This window comes from Aquarana catesbeiana, linkage group LG12 (genome assembly GCF_042186555.1).
Source record: "Aquarana catesbeiana isolate 2022-GZ linkage group LG12, ASM4218655v1, whole genome shotgun sequence".
NCBI classification, from domain to species: Eukaryota; Metazoa; Chordata; class Amphibia; order Anura; family Ranidae; genus Aquarana; species Aquarana catesbeiana.
In genome coordinates, this window is record NC_133335.1 from 137,921,607 (window position 1) to 137,939,223 (window position 17,617).

Below are 17,617 nucleotides of genomic sequence, written 5' to 3' on the forward strand. Positions count from 1 at the left end.
CACTGTAATCCAGGAGACAGGTGCTATAGAATGGCAATTGAGGAGATTTTTCCGCTGCAGTCACCAGGGGAGGCTCTCCCTCATAGAAGGGGTTATCCTGACAAGATGGTCTTTAGACCCCGGGTCCCACTGTTGGAGAAAACCCTTCTGGAAAGGCCGCATCTTCCATTGTGCCCATTTCACCATGAGGGCTGTGGACACCATGGTACTGATTATCTTGAGGCACTGTGAGGCTCTGAGAAGAGATGATGACATTGCGAGATGAATTCTGTCGCAGATAACCAGAATTTTCTCTAGGGGCAAGGAGATGGTGCTCTTCACCGTATTGAATTGGGCTCCGAGGAATATTAGAGACTGTGTCGGCTCTAGATGGCTTTTTTCCTTGTTTGACAGCCAACCGAACTCTGTCAGAGTAGAGATGACCTGATCTCGATGTATCAACAGTTGCTCCCTGTCTTGGGAAAGTAAAAGTAGATCGTCCAGATAGTGGTGTAACCGGATACCTCTGACCCTGATTAGAGCTACGACAGCCAGTAAGAGCTTCGAAAATACCCGTGGCGATGTTGTAAGCCCGAACAGGAGACATGTAAATTGAAGATGTATTTAGTCCACTGCGAAACGAAGATATTTCTGAAATTCCTTCGCAATTGGGACATGAAAGTAGGTGTCTTTCAGGTCTATGGAGACAAGCCAGTTGCATGGTTGTATTGTCTGACGTATTGTTAGCAGTGTTTCCATCTTTAACTTTTTCTTCTTGATGAAGGAGTTCAGGTGTGTCAAATCGATGACTGGCCTCCAGGAGCCATTTTTTTTTGAGGACCATGAAAAGGGGGGAGTAAACCCCTTGAAAGCTTTCCTTGGTTGGAACCAGAATGGCGGCGCCTTGAGCTATCAGGGAGTATGTATAAGACAGAAGGACTTGTTTCTTTTCTTCTGAAAGCGGAAGGACCGTAGGAACAAATTGGTGTATGGGTGGACTGTTGAATACCCAAGTATGACCTGAGGAGACCGTGTTGACGGTCCAGTAGTCTTGAATCAAGGCTACCCAGATGCTGATGCTGATAATGGAGTAAACGAGCCCCGACTTGCTCCGTCTGGACAGGCCCCATGTTAAAAGGACTTGGAAGCCTCCTGTCCCCCTGATGGGGCTGTCTTTGAGGATTTTTGGCCAGAAGGTTGACTTCTCTTCCAGTTTTTTTCTAAACTCACGGCCAGGCCTGTAGCAGCGAGCATCTCTAGCACACTCCGGTTCTTGCCTGGGTTGAGCTCTTCTTTGGCTCAGGAGACGACAGTCCTGGGGTAAGAACCCTGATTTATCCCCAGTAGCACGGGTAATGGCAGAGTCAAGTTTGTTCCCAAAGAGTGAGGATTCCTCAAATGGAATCCTACACCATGCTTGTTTAGAGGCAGGGCCGGCAACCCACAGGCGTAACCACAGGGCGCGTTTAGCTGTAACTGAAGAGAGCATGACACGTGCCACTAGGCGAATAATATCAAGGCATGCTTCCCCCAGGAAGACCGATGCCAGCTTCAGTTCGTATACTGGTAAGCTCTTGAATAAATCTTCAGACACACTTCCTAAAGCTGCACCCACATCATCCGTCCAGGACTCCATAGCTTTAGACAATGCTGCAAGAGCCAGGGCTGGTTTACAAGCCATACCTGCTGTGATATAAATACGTTTCAGATCAGTATCAATCTTCCTCTCTAAACCATCCTTGAAAGAAACGGTATCCTCTAGAGGGAATGTGTCATGTCTCACCAGCCTCATAAGAACCGCATCAATAAGGGGTGCCGACTCTAGATGTTTTACCTCATCACTCTTGAATGGGTACATCTTTGCTATCTTGGAAATTAAGGAGTTTTTCCTTTCAACTTTACCCCATTCATCCGAAATGATTTCGCCAAGCTCACCCAGGAAGGGGAAGTTTGGGCGTTCTTTCTTAAGATGTTTAAAGTATTTCCTCTGCTTAGAGGGTGCCTCCACTGGTTCTTCCCATCTCAATGCGTTTTTAACCGCTCTGACCAACTGTGGAACCAGGGAAAAATCAAAACCTGCACCAGGTTCATTCATCTCTGCCTCGCTGTCCGAGGATCCACTCAAAGAGAGACGAGAGGGACCCGGATTCTTGAACCACTTTCCTGACCAGAGCTTCCACTTGCTGGTCCCCAGCTCCTCTTTCCTTCATAGCTCTAGAATAACATAACTCACAGAGGGATTTGCCCTCTGGAACTTGAGCTTTACATCCCCAGCAAGCTTTTTTTCTCAGAGCGGCTGGAATGGCGGTGAGAATGGCGTCCGGATCCAGATCTCGACCCTTCTTTGCGGTGTCTGGAGGACGACCTAGTACGTCTAGAACTTGACGTGGAATGGTGATGTTGTGACCAAGACTGGTCTTTATCTTTGTGTGCCGACAATTGACGTTCAGACCTAGAAGGGCTGAGAGAAAAGAAAAAGATTACCCTGCTCCTAAATACTATCCCAAACAATACAGGCAGAATGAAAAACTAAAATTTCTATCCTACCTGCTGCGTAAGGGTTGGCCACTAGGGGGCGGTGACACATCTATAGCGACAGAATCAAAAAGACTGAAAACAATCCAATAAAGCTAATAAATAACAGCTTTTAAAATAGAAAAGGCACAATCTAACAGTTGGATAAAGCAGCATTAAATCCCCTACCTTATATGCCAGAAATATGATCACAGGGAAGCCTGCTGCTTGAGTCTTGAAAAGCAACCCAAAAGTAGCTGTTTCTGACAGCTATTTGAATCTTCCGCCTGTTGATGATGTCTTCACGTCTACAGCGCACCTGCGCTGTGACTGACGCCGCTCTACGGCACTCACGCGTCCGCCGCCATCTTGCCCATTCCGCGCAGTCGCAAACCAAGCCCCAATTTCAATCGAGACTTCGCAGCTGCGCAATCAGAGCGAGAAGCGGCGGACTGGAACGCAGATGCATCCCAGCCGCCATGGTCAATACACGGAGCCTCAGCAGTCAAACACAACACAGAAAAAAAGGCTGCCATGTACGAAAAAAAAAGCATACATTACCACCACGGCACAAACGAGATACGTCCTGGGACTGGGAGCTTGTAAACGCTCACTGCACGACCGGGGTATTATAAGAGGAGGCCTCCCGCTAATAGCTGGGACGTTTGGCCATGTTGCCGCTTTCCAGCCAATGGCTGGCTAGTAAGATCTTCAAGGCATCACTTTAAATCACCCGTGTCCGCCCCGCTAATAGCTGGGGAAGCTGGACTCCTTAAAGACACTGCAATCACCATCATTCATGTACAAAACCATCAGGAGTGGATCAATAAACTTCGTAAGGTAAGACTACACCTTGGTCCTAGGAGGACAAAAAAGACACACGGTCTCTGACTAGAAGCAAAGATTTATGGGAGTGGGGTCCTATGAGGTATGAGAGGAGGGATTAACCCATACGTAGGCTGCCATGGAGTCTGTCAGGAAATGTATATTGTATGGGGGTTGATTGTGAGGGAGAATTTGACCACTCTTACTATCTTTACTTGTTTTAGTATGAATATGCTTTTGGTTCTATCATATTATATATATATATATATATATATGTGTGTGTAAGGACCTCTGTTGGTCCCTCTTTTGTTTTCTGCTTTGGGTAATATGTCTGATATGGCTGTGGGGTTTCTGTTTGTTTCTGTATAATTGGTTGTTTTGTACGTTAGGTCTGTTGGCTGTGTCTGGCTGGTTGTGGGTTGCCTTGACACTGCATTGCATGCTGTGGATGTCATTGCTGCTTCTGTGCGGCCGCCAAGCACCACAGTCCTGACTGCGGCCAACCCTTGGCTGGGGTTGGGCTGTGGCGTTTGGGTGCAGCCCCATCCCCGGAGGTTTCCGCCCCCCTGGGTGGGCTGCTCCCTATGCTGCGTCCCTCTGTGCGTCCTCTGCCCGCTCAGCGCGTGCGCTGAATGCTGGCTCATGTGCGGTTACTGGCGGCCAGGCCGGGTGTCCTAACCACTGAATTCCATCGTTGATTGGCGCCCTGGTTTGGGGCGTGCATGTATCAGGCGTGGCATTCGAACGCTGCCATTGCTGTGTACAGCAGGAGTCACAGTGGGGTTTTCCCGGGGGGAGTTTCTCAGAAGGTATGAGTGTTGTCATCAATATTGGGCCTTTATATTAATATAGTCTTGTCCCTTGTTTGGTCATCTAAAGCTCTAGGTGGATACATATGAGCATCTTAACCCCTATTTAATTGGTTTGTGTTGTAGGTATTGTTACAGCAGGAGGAGCGGGGTCACCTACTCTTAAATGAAGCATTTGTAATTATTAACGTATGGATTCCTAACATTGCTGGCTTTTAGTGCTAATGAAGCAACCTTTGGTGAATGGTTACACTTCTGGGTGAATGCACTGTACCCCTGTATGTTACCTCCTATATATACTCTTTATTTTATATATTTAATTTAATGTATTAGTACTATTTAGATAACCTTAGGAGTGAGGAACTTTGGTATACCACCTGCCCGTTTTATCTCTTGCTGGTTGTCTTTGCCCCGTGATCAACATTCTCTGCACATATTTTGAAGATGATTTCTCTATGCGTTATGTATTTTGTAAGTTTGTTTGTACGTCTACATACTTACTGGGTTCGGTCCCTTGCTTATATTTATCCTGTAGGTCTATTTTTACTTTGAACGCCAAGGATAACGTTAATTACTTTGATACAATTCTATATAAGGTTTACACCCCTCCCCCCTTTTTTGATGTACTGAGTTTCGTGCTTATGCTCGTCATCATAGTTGTGGCATGCTCCACTGTATGTGTGGTTGCAGTGTATGAGTAGTCCTATGCCAGCAGGAGCCAGTCTGTGTGTGTGTTTGTCCCCTATGGCCATGTGAGACATTGTTGTAATTGTCTTGAATATCAATTTTTATTATGATCATTTTTAAACTATATGGTTTTCTTTTTTCTGTGCTTATTTAGAACATTTGCTTAAGCTCCCATGGAAGCGCTGAAGCACACAACATGTAGAGCAACTTCACATCATATCCACTTCCACCCAGCCTATATGGACATGAGCTATCGTCTAAGTACAGTTTTCTCTGGTGTAACAGGGGTACATCACTGACAGATGCAGCAGGAGGGGCCACCTCTCTCCTCCTCCCCTCCTGACTGATGTCAGTGGGTGATCCCCGGCCCCACCCGCTGCATCTGTCGGGCTGAGAGAGGAGATAGGCAGCAAGTCAATGAGTGCAGATTAGCGCTCTGTAAACAAGGTATATACAGCGTTATTTTTATACAGCACAGTCACAGGGGGCCATTACAGTAAAAAAACAGAGATTGTATTACAAATAAACAGTAATTTGAGCAGCAGGATAGGAGGGGGCAACGCGGACACAGAGCTGACAGGCAGAGAGGGTAGGGGGGAGATGACACAGGAGACAGAGCAGTGCTGCAGCTGACGGAGGCAGGTACACTGACAACGGTGTACCGATATATCGTGGTCAGCATACAGGGGGGAGGGTAGAAACTGGCAGGATCAGCCAGGTATTACAGGTGATATAGGGGGCCAAATTACACAGCACAAGCACTGTGCTGTATAACATGCTTTATAGGAACAGGATCTTTATTTGATCTTTTTGGGTTAACAAACGCATTAAATGAATTCATATTAAATGTTAAATCTGCTAGTACATCTAACACCAACTTCCACCCAGATTAAGCATGCTGTGTCCAAATACCCACTGTGCTCCTTCATCCAGAGTGGAGGCACTCTAATACAGAAGATTTGTTACTGGTCAGAACAACAGGTAAACACATAGGGAAAAAAAAGCCTAAGAAAAGAAAAACTAATGCAGCCACCACATCTAATGATTGGTAACCTGCAATAAATTTAATTTCTGGCCGTGCTGTGGGTGCGATCTGTCACCCACTGTGTCCCACTGCCAGTACCTTGTGATGGCTGTGACTAATCACAGCAGATCACATGACAATTGTAAAGAATAGATGGCTTCCTTTCATGCCATCCATTGTGTACAATTGTGTTACTAGCTGTGATTGGTCACAGTGATCACATGGTACAGACAGGCCAATCACAGCCCATCTGTATCATGTGATTAGCGGTGGCCAATCACAGCTAATCATAATAATACTCACTGAATGAATCAGTTTCTTTTAGTTAAAATGGTTGCTTATACCAATGAAATTTATAATGTGTAAAAAAAATAAAAATCCTGATTACTTCTCCAGAGTAGTACAGGTTTATTATGGTAACACTGCAATGCCCTGGTCACAGTGTGTTAAAAAAAAAAAACATAAAAAAAAGAAATAAAATCTAATAAAAAAAACAAAACAAATACAAATTGTTTTATTATTTTTATGCATACTGTCACCACCATTCAGTGTCTCTGATGCCACACTGCCACACCAGATATATGATGATGCTTTACTGCACTGGTGACATGGTATGTAAAAAGAAATTATGAAATGGGGTTTAAGTCTGGGCTCTGACTAGGCCATGGAAGGACATTCGCCTTTTTCTCCTTCAACCACTGTGTGGTCATTTTTGCTGTGTGCTTTGGGTCACTTTCATGTTGGAATGTAAACCTTCTTCCCATTGGCAACTTTTTGTCAGAGGGCAGCAGATTTTTCTCAAAAACTTTTATGGTATTTTGTCCCATCCATTTTTCCACATATTTTTTGCACAGAAACACCCCATAACAGGATATTACCACCTTTACTGTTGGAATGGTGTTATTTGGATGGTGAGCTGTATTGGATTTCTGCCAGACATATAATTTGGTGTTGAGGCCAAATAATTCAATTTCAGTCTCATCTGACCACAACACCTTTTCCCATGTGGCCTTGGGATCTTCAAGGTGCATTTTTGGCAAACTCAGTTTGACTGCATGTGGCCTTTCTTGAGGAGTGTTTTTTTTTTTTCATGCAACCCTCCGATACAAGCCACATTTGTGGAGAATTTTTCATATTGTTGTCACATGCACGTAATGACCACTCTGTCAAAAATTCCTGCAACTGCTTCAGAGCTGATGTAGGTCTTTTGGTAGCCTCTCTGACTAGTTTCCTCCTGGCTCTTTCATCTAGTTTGAAGATGTCCTGATCCAGGAAGGGTCTGTGTTGTACCAAATTCCTTCCACTTCTTAATAATAGATTTCACAATGCTTCTAGGCATTGATAAAGCCTTTTTTTTTTTTTGCATCCATCTCCTGACTTGTGCCTGTCCGCAACTTTCTCCTGGAGATCTTTTGACAGTGCCTTGCCACCCATAGTTTCCCTAAGTTACACTACCAGGACTTTAATGCTCCAGGAAAGCTTTTTTCATGCTGAGCTAGTCAAAATGAAACTCAAATTGCTTTGTGTGCCATTGAGAAGGTGATTAGCTGCACCTGATTTTTACATGTCTTTTTTAGGAGGGAGTGATCCTTTTTCCAACTCATTGATTCTGTTTTTGATTTTTTTTTCTGACATGTTGGGGTTATATCTTTCACTTGTAGTAACTACAGCTGGATGAAACAAAAACTGTCTGTCTTCATTTCAGGCTGAAAAGCAACAAAATGGGATTGTTTTAGAGGGTGATTCTTTTTTATAACCATTGTATATACCATTGTTTGTGGACTCTATAACTTTCCTACAAGCTAAATAATAAACACTGATTTGAGTTATTTTCACCAAAGAAATGAAGCAGAATACATTTTGGTTTAAATTTATGAAGAAAGATTATTTATTTGCAAAATCGTATAACAGAAATTAAGAAAAACATGTTTTTTCAAAATTTTAATTCATTTAGTAAAAAATAAAAAACCCAGTGGTGATTAATTTCCACCAAAAGAAAGTTCTTTTTGTGTGAACAAAATAAAATGATTTGTTGCACACACAGCACAAAAACAATGTTTCAGTCACTAGCCTTGAACAGAACTATGTATACTAAGTATCATTTTGAAACAAGTGACAAAAAAATAATAACATTTCAACAACTGTATATTATAGTCTTGAGTGAAAAACAGAGAGCTCAGGAAATACTGTAGGAAAAAAAGAGAACAAACTCTTAGTACTGCACATAAAGAATACATGTCCAGTAACTTTATAAATAGTGATGAAACACAGTTCCTGACCAGCTCTCTTCTATTCCTTGTATGACGTGTTTACACTGTTTTGTGAATAGACACCCACTGGATTATGGGGTGCTCTTGCCCCTGTCATCATCACACTGATTAACTATTGGGAACTAGTAAAAACACAATATTTTCTATTAAGGGCCTTGATGGTTACTAGCAGTAGCAGTTTACTGCATCCTTTAATACAGTTGGAACCAACAGTTGGCAGGGTATGTGCACACACCAGGGGAAGTTAAAGTGGAACTTCACCTAAAAAGGAAGTTCTGCTTGCCCCCCCCCCCTGCTTGCCCCCCCCCCTTTGAGGGGACACCGGGTACATAGTTTTGACATGTACCCGCTCCCATTTCCACTGGGATTGCCTAGGTGCTCCAGGCAGAAGTTTGGCCCCTTCCTGCCTCCCCACAACCTCCTGGGACTTGTGATGTGTGGGCTTCAGGACCCTTCATACAGTGCAGTGCAGTGCAGCTCACACGTGGGGATCTGGCTGTGGAGCTTTAGGGGGTCACAGCCAGCTTCCCACAGTCACCATAGTGGCACTGGGGGCAAAATTTCATATGCAGACAAGAGCAAGTGCACAGATGCACGCTGTGTGCATCCAGATCTAAGCACCTGCTCCTGCCCGCATGTCAAAATTTTACATGCGTCCTGGGGGATTTCAGACTTGGGCAGAAAAATAATTGAGGGAGGGGCACTCGCATCAAGATTGGGCTAACAGTGGAGGGGATTTAAATTGTGAGCCTATACGCTGTGTGCATGGTAACATATGGCACAGTCCTTGTACTCAAACATATATTTTAATTACTGTGCCATAAGTAAAAGTCTAACAGGGGTCTGTAAAAATATTGTTATATTAAGATGGACTCATATGCTATGTGTGATCTGTGTATTAGATCAGTGGTGTGGAACTGCTGTAACCACCCGATCAGAGTACTCAATCACCAATAAAACAGAATAAATGCAAATACAAAAAGTGGTGCGTTGCTCCTTTAAATAAAAATGAATCTAAATACTCTGTAATGTATACTTGTGTTAACAATAGCAGGTATTAAAACCTATGGACCGTAGGCAAAAACTAATATCTTAACCGGATGTGACGTCACCAGCTCCTCACGACACGTCGTGTCACTGGTATTTACTCATGACCATGACTATCAGTAAACAATGAGCAGCTTTGAATTGCTAGCGGCCGTCACTAAGCTCCCAAGTCTGAGGAAGTCACAAGACGGTAGAGCCTGTGATGTCACATCCGATTAGGATGAAAATCCGGATCCGGAAGTGTAGTGAGTAGATGGCTACTGGTTTATCTGGCACACAGTAATTTTAAACTTGTCAGTGCAACTTGGATTTAAATAAATGGTTTTAACTCTCTAAATATGTTACACTATGAGAATGTCCCTGTCGTATGTTTGAGTGACACTGGGAGTGGAGGCAGCAGGACCTGGCGTCTTAAAGGGACCCAACGTGAGAAGTGAGCACTATTAGCGTGATGGTGGATCTGCAAGGCTTTTATATCTATAGTGCATTGACCTATATTGTTATAGGTCAATATTTAAGGTGAGTGAGCACTGCACCTAAAGGTGGAATAGTGGCATATTGGATATAACACTGAACTGAATCACGTTTTAATCACTGTGGAAATCTGATGCACTGTAAATCACAAGTGGATATTTTTTGACATTATTATGGGATTCTGTTCAGAGATATTGGGTGCAGAAGAGCACATAGCACTTTGTTTGATTTGTTTGATGCACTATTATAGTGGATGCATGCACTTTAATGCTTACAGTCTATACATTTTATTACATGCTATTGTTAACACAAGTATTGATCACAGAGTATTTCGATACATTTTTATTTAAAGGAGCAGTGCACCACTTTTGTATATGCATTTATTCTAACGGGGGTCTGTATTGCACAGGGTGCAAGTATCAGGGCAGTTCAATACAAAGAATTACCTCACTCCTCAAGCCCCCCAATTCCCCTCCCCCTAGTACAGCTCTCCCCCTAGTTTCCTCCAGCAAAACAGATCTCCCTACTCCATAAATCCCCTCACCAAACCAGGCATCAGAGTGAGTGGAAGTCCTGTGTTATGTGACTAGGGCCAAGGAAGAGTTAAAGAACCTCCCTCTTTCTAAACTGTCGCTGCCTGTCTCTGAAGTCTGACAGGCAGTAGGAGTGTGGCTGCACTGAGTGCATCAGGTGCTCAGAAACTGTCAGCACTAGCTGCAGTGCTGCAGACACTCTGGGTGGGTTTGGACCCCCCTTTCCCCCACCCCTATATTATCTATACCCCTGAATTATACATGGAAAATAAAGAAAGCAGAGCACAGAGCGATGTCAGCAGTTTAGTAACTTTTTTCAATCTAAAAAAAACATTCACTTACATGTAAATTAACTAAATTCCAGCCACAGCAATGAAGCAGGAGCATCACTGGGTATTGACAAGTGGAGAAGAAGAGAAGGATCCAGGATCCTCAGACAGCTGCAGCAGTGCAGCCTCAATCCAAAGCAGATGTGAGAGCAGCCAGCAATAGCAGCACATTAGTCCTTGTGGACTAGAGCTTGGGAGGGAGAAAGGCAAAGCATGTACTAAACTGTCAGCCTTGTACAGAATACAGGCAATGCATTTCTGGGCTTTTTAGCCACTTTCTCAAGCCAGGCTACATGTAGGTAGATGCTTTCTTTAGATTAAATAAAGTTTCTAAACTGCTGGCATTGCTCTGCGCTCTGCCTTTTTTGTTTTACCTGTTCTAAGGAGGGACCTTCCCAAGGTGGTCGTGGTGGGTGCTGCAATTGATATATGGCTGACCCCTGTTAACGTAAAAAAAAAAAAAAACAACACCCTTTATTATCTTCCTATCTTATTTACAGATGCTGTAAGACTTTGTTTATAACTAGATACAGGAACTTTCATTTTTACATTTGATGTCATATGCTCACTTGGACTCTATTCCGCTCAGGTCACTTTTTTAGCAATACAATTTTTGTTTTCAATTTACCCTGATTCACACATAACTGCACAGCCAGACATGTCACTTCTCTATTTTCTAGTTCAGCAATGCAGCTTCCTGCCTCAAGTATGCTCACTAGAAAATAAAGTGATCAAGAAAGTGGAATCAAAAAGTAGTAGCTTGGTCTACCTGGTAATGCTTGGTGGCATGTGCTATTCATAAGAGTAGCAATAAAGAAAAAAAAAGTCCATGATGGGTAAAATGGTAAGCCAAGATTAAACATACAGTTTTTGTATTTTAGCTGCCTGGAATCCAACTTTAAAGTGATACTAAACCCACAACAGTAAAATAAGTATGTACAGTATATGCAGTAAAGCATGCATGTTATACTCACTGTGGAACCTAAGAGGTAACTCTACATTGTGTAAAAAGGCTGTTTGATCCTGTCTTCTCTGATCCTCCCCTTCTTCCACAGTCCCCAAGCTATCTGCTGATAGAACAAAGCCTTGGGGGCAAGCTGCACATGCTCAGTTTGGTGTGTATTGCTAGAGAGTTTTTTTTTTTTTGGAGAGTGCATGTGATCAGCACAGGGCCAACCAGTACTGTCCAGACAGAGGGTCAGGGGTCCTGCAGCCTCATAGGACAATTAGGGGAGAATGAAAACTCCTCCTACAAGCTTTAACCAGTGCGTGGCTGGATACTGATAGAAGTCACAAGACTGCTCTAACTGCTGATGAGAAAAGGTATTTAGCAGTTTACATCTACTAAAATAATTGCATTTCCATGTTCTGTGTACTGTGGGAGACCAGATACAGTGAATGCAGGGTCCTGGGTTTAGTAACACATTAAGAGTTGTAGCCACGTTGTGCAGCTGGGGTGGATAGACCACAAGAATAGGGACATTACTTTACACACCCTTTGACAGGTGAAACAGTTCATGTGTGTGTGCTTCAATTGTGTATTTAGCCTTTCAGCTAGAGTTACCTTTTAATGTACTTGAGTTATACAAAAAGAGGTTTCTACTCTTTAAGTTAGTGGTGGTTTTGTGCTAAGAAATCTGGTATCTGGTTCTTTTTGCTGTCCTTTCATATTGTGACTAGCGTATCATGTTGTCTGTTACTTAGGCAGAAGATCCTCACCCTGGAGGACCATACAGAGGGGGGGCCTTTGAAGCTTACCTACCTGAAAATGGAGAAGGGAAGAAGCTGCTTTCGCTTTTAGAGAAAGCTTTGAACCAAAACTTAACATTTAAAATTGAACCAAACAAGGATGGAGATTTTGTGACATGGCACAAAATTCCTCATAAGACTGCCCTATCTGGAGGGAAGTCAAAGTAAGTATGGCCTGAAGTTTCTATTGCTCGAGTTTCACCGTGTTTGTTAATAATGTACTAATTTTTGAAATGCCTACTGGTTTCTCTCTGGCACCTCTTTATACCTCTTTAGGACAACCTTAGATCATGTTTGCATAATAGATAGCTACTTTAAAGTGAATCTGTATTCAGGCTATGGACATTGAAGTATTTACATATTACATGATATCAAGCAGTAAATGAGCTAAAAAAAACAAGACCTGCTTGACCTCTTCAACTGTAAGCATTGTGGAGCAATGAATCACATTTCACAGTAGAAATGTTCTATCAGCAGCTCAGCTCCCTCTCCTAAGTGCTTTTTCAAACAGGGTCATAGATCTATACATCCTTGCACGGGGCCGTATTTATCCATTAGGGAGGTACAGGTGGTCTGCACAGCCACATGCAGCCAGCCTGTTAAAATCAATCACAGGCTGACGTTGCTATCTGAGGGTGTGACTTGAGTTCTTCTACTATAAATTTTGAGAGTAATTTGCTTCACAGTTTCTTCAGTTACAAAGGTCAGTGACGGTTGAAAATGCTTTAATACTTGTAGACTGGCCATAGGTTTATTAAAAGGAGAGAAAAGGATGACACTGAAGAGTTAAATATTTAACGGAGATCCAAGAAAAAGAGTGGAACAACTGGAAAGAAAGAGATGGAGTTGCTGCATATTCCCTGCAGATGTAAAACTAAAGGCATAAGGTTTTTTACCTCAATTCATTCTCTGCATCAGTGTAAAAAAAAAGTCCAATATCAGTCCCCCCGCCCCCCCCTGAAAACACTTACCTGGCTCCTCTTTTTTGATCCAGCGCTCTGCTTGTCTGCAGCAGTGCTGCTCTCTCTCCCTTTTTTCACAAGACACAGAGGCAGTGGCAGGAGCCATTGGCTCCTGCTGCTGTCAATCAAAGTCTGTGAAGAGGGAGCAAGGGACCAAGTCACGCTGTGTGTGTGTGTATGGATGCACACAGCTTGGCTCGGGAGCTCAACTGCATAAAGGCCCCTGTGACAGACCTACCCGGGACAGAGGCTTTTGGAGGGGACTGTGAGCAAGCTTCTTACCCACTGACTATGGGCCCAAGCTTTTAAGGGAATACTACTCTTTGGAAGGTGTATTCCTGGGGGACCCTTGGAGTAATGTTACTTTGGATTCAAGTCTAGGTCTCCCCAAGACACACAGACTCTGGGACTCTAGGCCCGGGGTCCCTGTTTAAGGCCTAGCTGCCGCTTTAAAAATAGCGACTGCTTCACACTGTGAGACTAGCAGATGTTGATGTTATCAGCAAGCCACCTGTCTGGGGCCCCCTGCCATAATGGGTTTTTTGAATTGCATAACAGGACATCTTCCTAAATGCTTGTAGCTCCCTCAAGTGCCAGGGCCTACAGTCGGTAGGCAAGAGGCTAGCATTTAGTCCCCTCCAAAAGCCTCTGTCCCGGGTGGGTCTATCACATTTCTCCCTTTTCGGTAGGAGGTCAACACAGAAGGAGACCCCAGACGGTTGACTTTGATGTTAGTCCATGGTTCCAGCTCGCCAATGCCCCTACCCACACAGTACCCCAAACAAATTGTCCCAAACAGAGCATTACTCACCCAGCCAACCTCTGCCTCTCTTGTAGAACATACTCGTCGCTGGGGAGAAGTGCGGACTGGCCCCTCTCCCTGGAGTCCTTTTAGCCTCTGAAGAGAAGACAGGGTGGCTGGGCTCACTCTGTCATGCTGTTGGGGATCTGGGCTGACTGCCCCGCATCCCTGGGTTATACAGGTGGAGACCGTAATTCCATCCACTACCACGGGAAATCCATCTTTGGTTCGTTGAGGGCAGAGGCCAGCAGCACTCTGCCCTGTTGCCAGCCCTTCTGCTGGGTTGCTGTCAGTGGAGACCGCAGGCCCATCCACTGACACCAGTTCAAGCTGCAGTTGTGAGGTGCCGATTGGATTCTCCCCCTGGAGCTCCTGCAAAGTTGTTTGCTGTGTGCAGAGGCCAGTAGCATTCTGCCCTGTTAGCTCCTGTGCTGGACCATAGCACATGGCTTGCTATAGGTGCACTCAGAGAAAAGGAGGAGTAGAAAGCATCGTGGGGGACCCCAGAAGAGGAGGTAAGGGGCCGTTCTGTGTATAATGTTTTTTTTAATTTGAGGGAAAAATAATTATGCCTTTACAACCGTTTTAAGGAATCCTCCTCCAGTAGCCCTGACAGCAAAAATACAATTTAAGGCTTTATATTACACAGGGTTAACAGAGAGAAAAGCAGCAGCCAGTAGATGCAAAGTACAAAAAAAGAATGTGTAAATTGCATAACATCCTATGTAATTGCTGTGTAGTCAATTATTGCAGTAACTGCGTGATGATTGGCCTATGTATTAGCAGCCTGTAGGTTTAACTGACTTGAGTTTGACTTAAAGATTTCAAGAAAATAACAACTTAACAACTTTACATCATGTGGTGGTGATCTAAAGGTAGGCTCGGCTCTATAGAATAAATAAAAAAGCTACCGATCTTTAAAAATAATACAAATGTCATAAATTCCAGTTATTAGCAGTAGCAGCCTGGCTTAGGTTATTTCCTTTCCACTGTACATCCTAAACAAGATCTCACAACAGGAATAAGGAAAATACGATTAAGCCTTATTATAACATAGGCACTGTGTGAATGTATGAAAATGTGTTTTTGTATTGGATATTTATAAAGGAGGTATTTCAGCCATTGTGTTTGCTGTAAACAGGAGAGGATACCCAGATTCACAGTACATGAAGAATACAATAGCTTTACTGAAGACCTTGGGTATTGAATGAGAAGAGAACATCTAATCTGCAACCAAAGCAAAGCGTAACATTTGTTTCTACTCTTTTATATATGTTTCCTTTGTACTTGAGAATCAGTATACATTTATCATAAGCTGAATATTGGAAAACATGATTGTTAAATATTTGACTGTGTTATAGGCCTTGTCATGGAATAAACTTTACCAGTCGATGAAAGTCAATAGGCAGGATCCAGTACTATTCTAAAACTGTCATCAACCTATATTATTGTGCCTTCATAATAGAGAAAAGAAAATCTATTGAGCCGTTTACTGAAAGAGTTGGGAATCTTCACTCAAAAAATTGTGAATACTCACACATACACTCATGTGAAAAGCATCTGCACACAGTTTGGTATTTAAAGCGTAGCTAAAGGGAGCTATACTTGACTTTCCTCTAATGGTCCTTGTCTCTCACCAGCATCTTCTTCTGTGTGCCAGTCTTTGGCCACCTTCATTGGCTGGCGCAGGATGGTATCGCTCCTGCGTCATCCTGGCATACAGAGATCAGGCCAGCGCTGTAAGCTGAGCCGAACATGTGCAGCTCAGTTTATATTCCAACGACCAATGAGAGCAGGCAGGTAAGTGTATTGTATTGCAGAAGCGACATTACATGTCTCTTCTGCAATAAAGAGACTGCTTTCTCACAGTGAGGAACAGGGGGACTTTTAGTTCAGCTCTAAAGTGAACAGAATTTTCACATAATTGGATAAGTAAAGTGAATATTAGTGTTTGGGTGATGGTTCACAACTCTGTTAGCAAATCAGTCTCCCTGTGTCAGGTCTGATGCTTAGAACCTGCATGCTAGAACAGGCATACACAAGCTGGCATTGAGGACCAGCAAGGGGTTCTTTTCATTCCCATCATAATAACCCATATTACTTGCAGTACCTAGGATCTTTAGTTTTTCCATCCCACATTTGGACTCATCTGCAATGAAAACCTCTCTCTAGATTTACAGTTTGGGGAGTTCAGAAACCCCACTATGAGTGATTATTTGTACAGATTTGTTAACATATTTGGAATACAGAGATGTGATAGAACTTATGTCACTCACCAGCAATTTAGCATGGTACATTAACAAGGCTTGTGTGTATACATTCAACTGAATGAGGAATGAGTTTAAGCACACCTGTCTTAAGGGAAATACTTAAAGTGGTTGTTAAGCCACTCTAACCTGTATACGCCATCAGCACTGCTTCCTATTTTAGTATCCCCCTCTGTGTGTGATTTATAAATATAAATGCTGTAAATACCTAATTTTACTGCCGAGATTGCGATCACATGACTGGTCAGCTCTGAGAGATGCAGCGCGTGGGGCTGAGATTCCTCTGCTGATGTCAGTCTGGAGGGGAGGAGGAGAGGATGAGAGAGCTGGCTGGTCATGTGATCGCAATCTCGACTCTTAAATGAGGCATTTACAGCATTTATATTTATAAATAATTCACAGAGGGGGACACTGCAATAGGAGGTAATGCTGATGGTGTATACAGGTTAGTGATATGAGAGAAGCAGGAGGGGGGAGGGGTGGCTCACACACAGACAGAGAGGGGAGGGAGGAGGAGGACACAGGAGCAGAGAGAAGAGCAGATAGCAGGCACGTAAACTGACCACGGTGTCTGGTCTCAGCAGCCATGATACACCGTGGTCAGTTTACAGAGGGGTGGGGAGAAACTGTCAGGATCAGTCAGGTTTTTTAGGTGTTACAGGGGGCCAAATGACACAGGACAGGCACTGTGTCAAATAACATGCTATAAAGGAGCAGGATCCATTTTTATTTTTGAGTTAACACACACTTTAACCACTTCAGCCCCGGAAGGATTTACCCCCTTCCTGACCAGAGCACTTTTTGCGATTCGGCACTGCGCGCTTTAACTGAGATTTGTGTGATCATGCGAGGTCCAAACAAAATTGATGTCCTTTTTTTCCCCACAAATAGAGCTTTCTTTTGATGGTATTTGATCGCCTCTGCGGTTTTTATTTTTTGCGCTATAAACAAAAAAAAGAGCATCAATTTTGAAAAAAAAAGCAATATTTTTTACTTTTTGCTATAATAAATATCCCCCACAAATATAAAAAAAACTATTTTTTTCCTCAGTTTAGGCCGATATGTATTCTTCTACATATTTTTGGTATAAAAAAAAAAAAAAAAAATCGCAATAAGCGAAAATTGATTTGTTTGCGCAAAATTTGTAGCGTCTACAAATTAGGGGATAGATTTATAGATACATTTTATTATTCTTTTTTTTTTATTAGTAATGGCGGCGATCTGAGATTTTTATCGGGACTGCGACATTATGGCAAACAGATCGGACACTTTTGACACTATTTTGGGACCATTGTCATTTATACAGCGATCAGTGCTATAAAAAGCATTGATTACTGTGTAAATGA

At 43.1% G+C, this 17,617-nt stretch overlaps 1 protein-coding gene across 4 annotated transcripts in view; it reads left to right on the forward strand.

The window, feature by feature from the left end:
- The window catches only part of LOC141114576 (uncharacterized), a 263,889-nt gene extending 246,605 nt beyond the window's left edge, over positions 1-17,284 (forward strand). For all 4 annotated transcript variants that reach the window (XM_073608363.1, XM_073608364.1, XM_073608365.1 and 1 more), the window contains 2 exons: positions 12,196-12,404; positions 15,146-17,284. In XM_073608363.1, coding sequence (XP_073464464.1) covers positions 12,196-12,404; positions 15,146-15,215 — 279 coding nt within the window. In that variant the 3' untranslated portion in view covers positions 15,216-17,284. The remainder of the gene's footprint in view (positions 1-12,195; positions 12,405-15,145) is intronic.
- Positions 17,285-17,617: the final 333 nt, after the last annotated feature.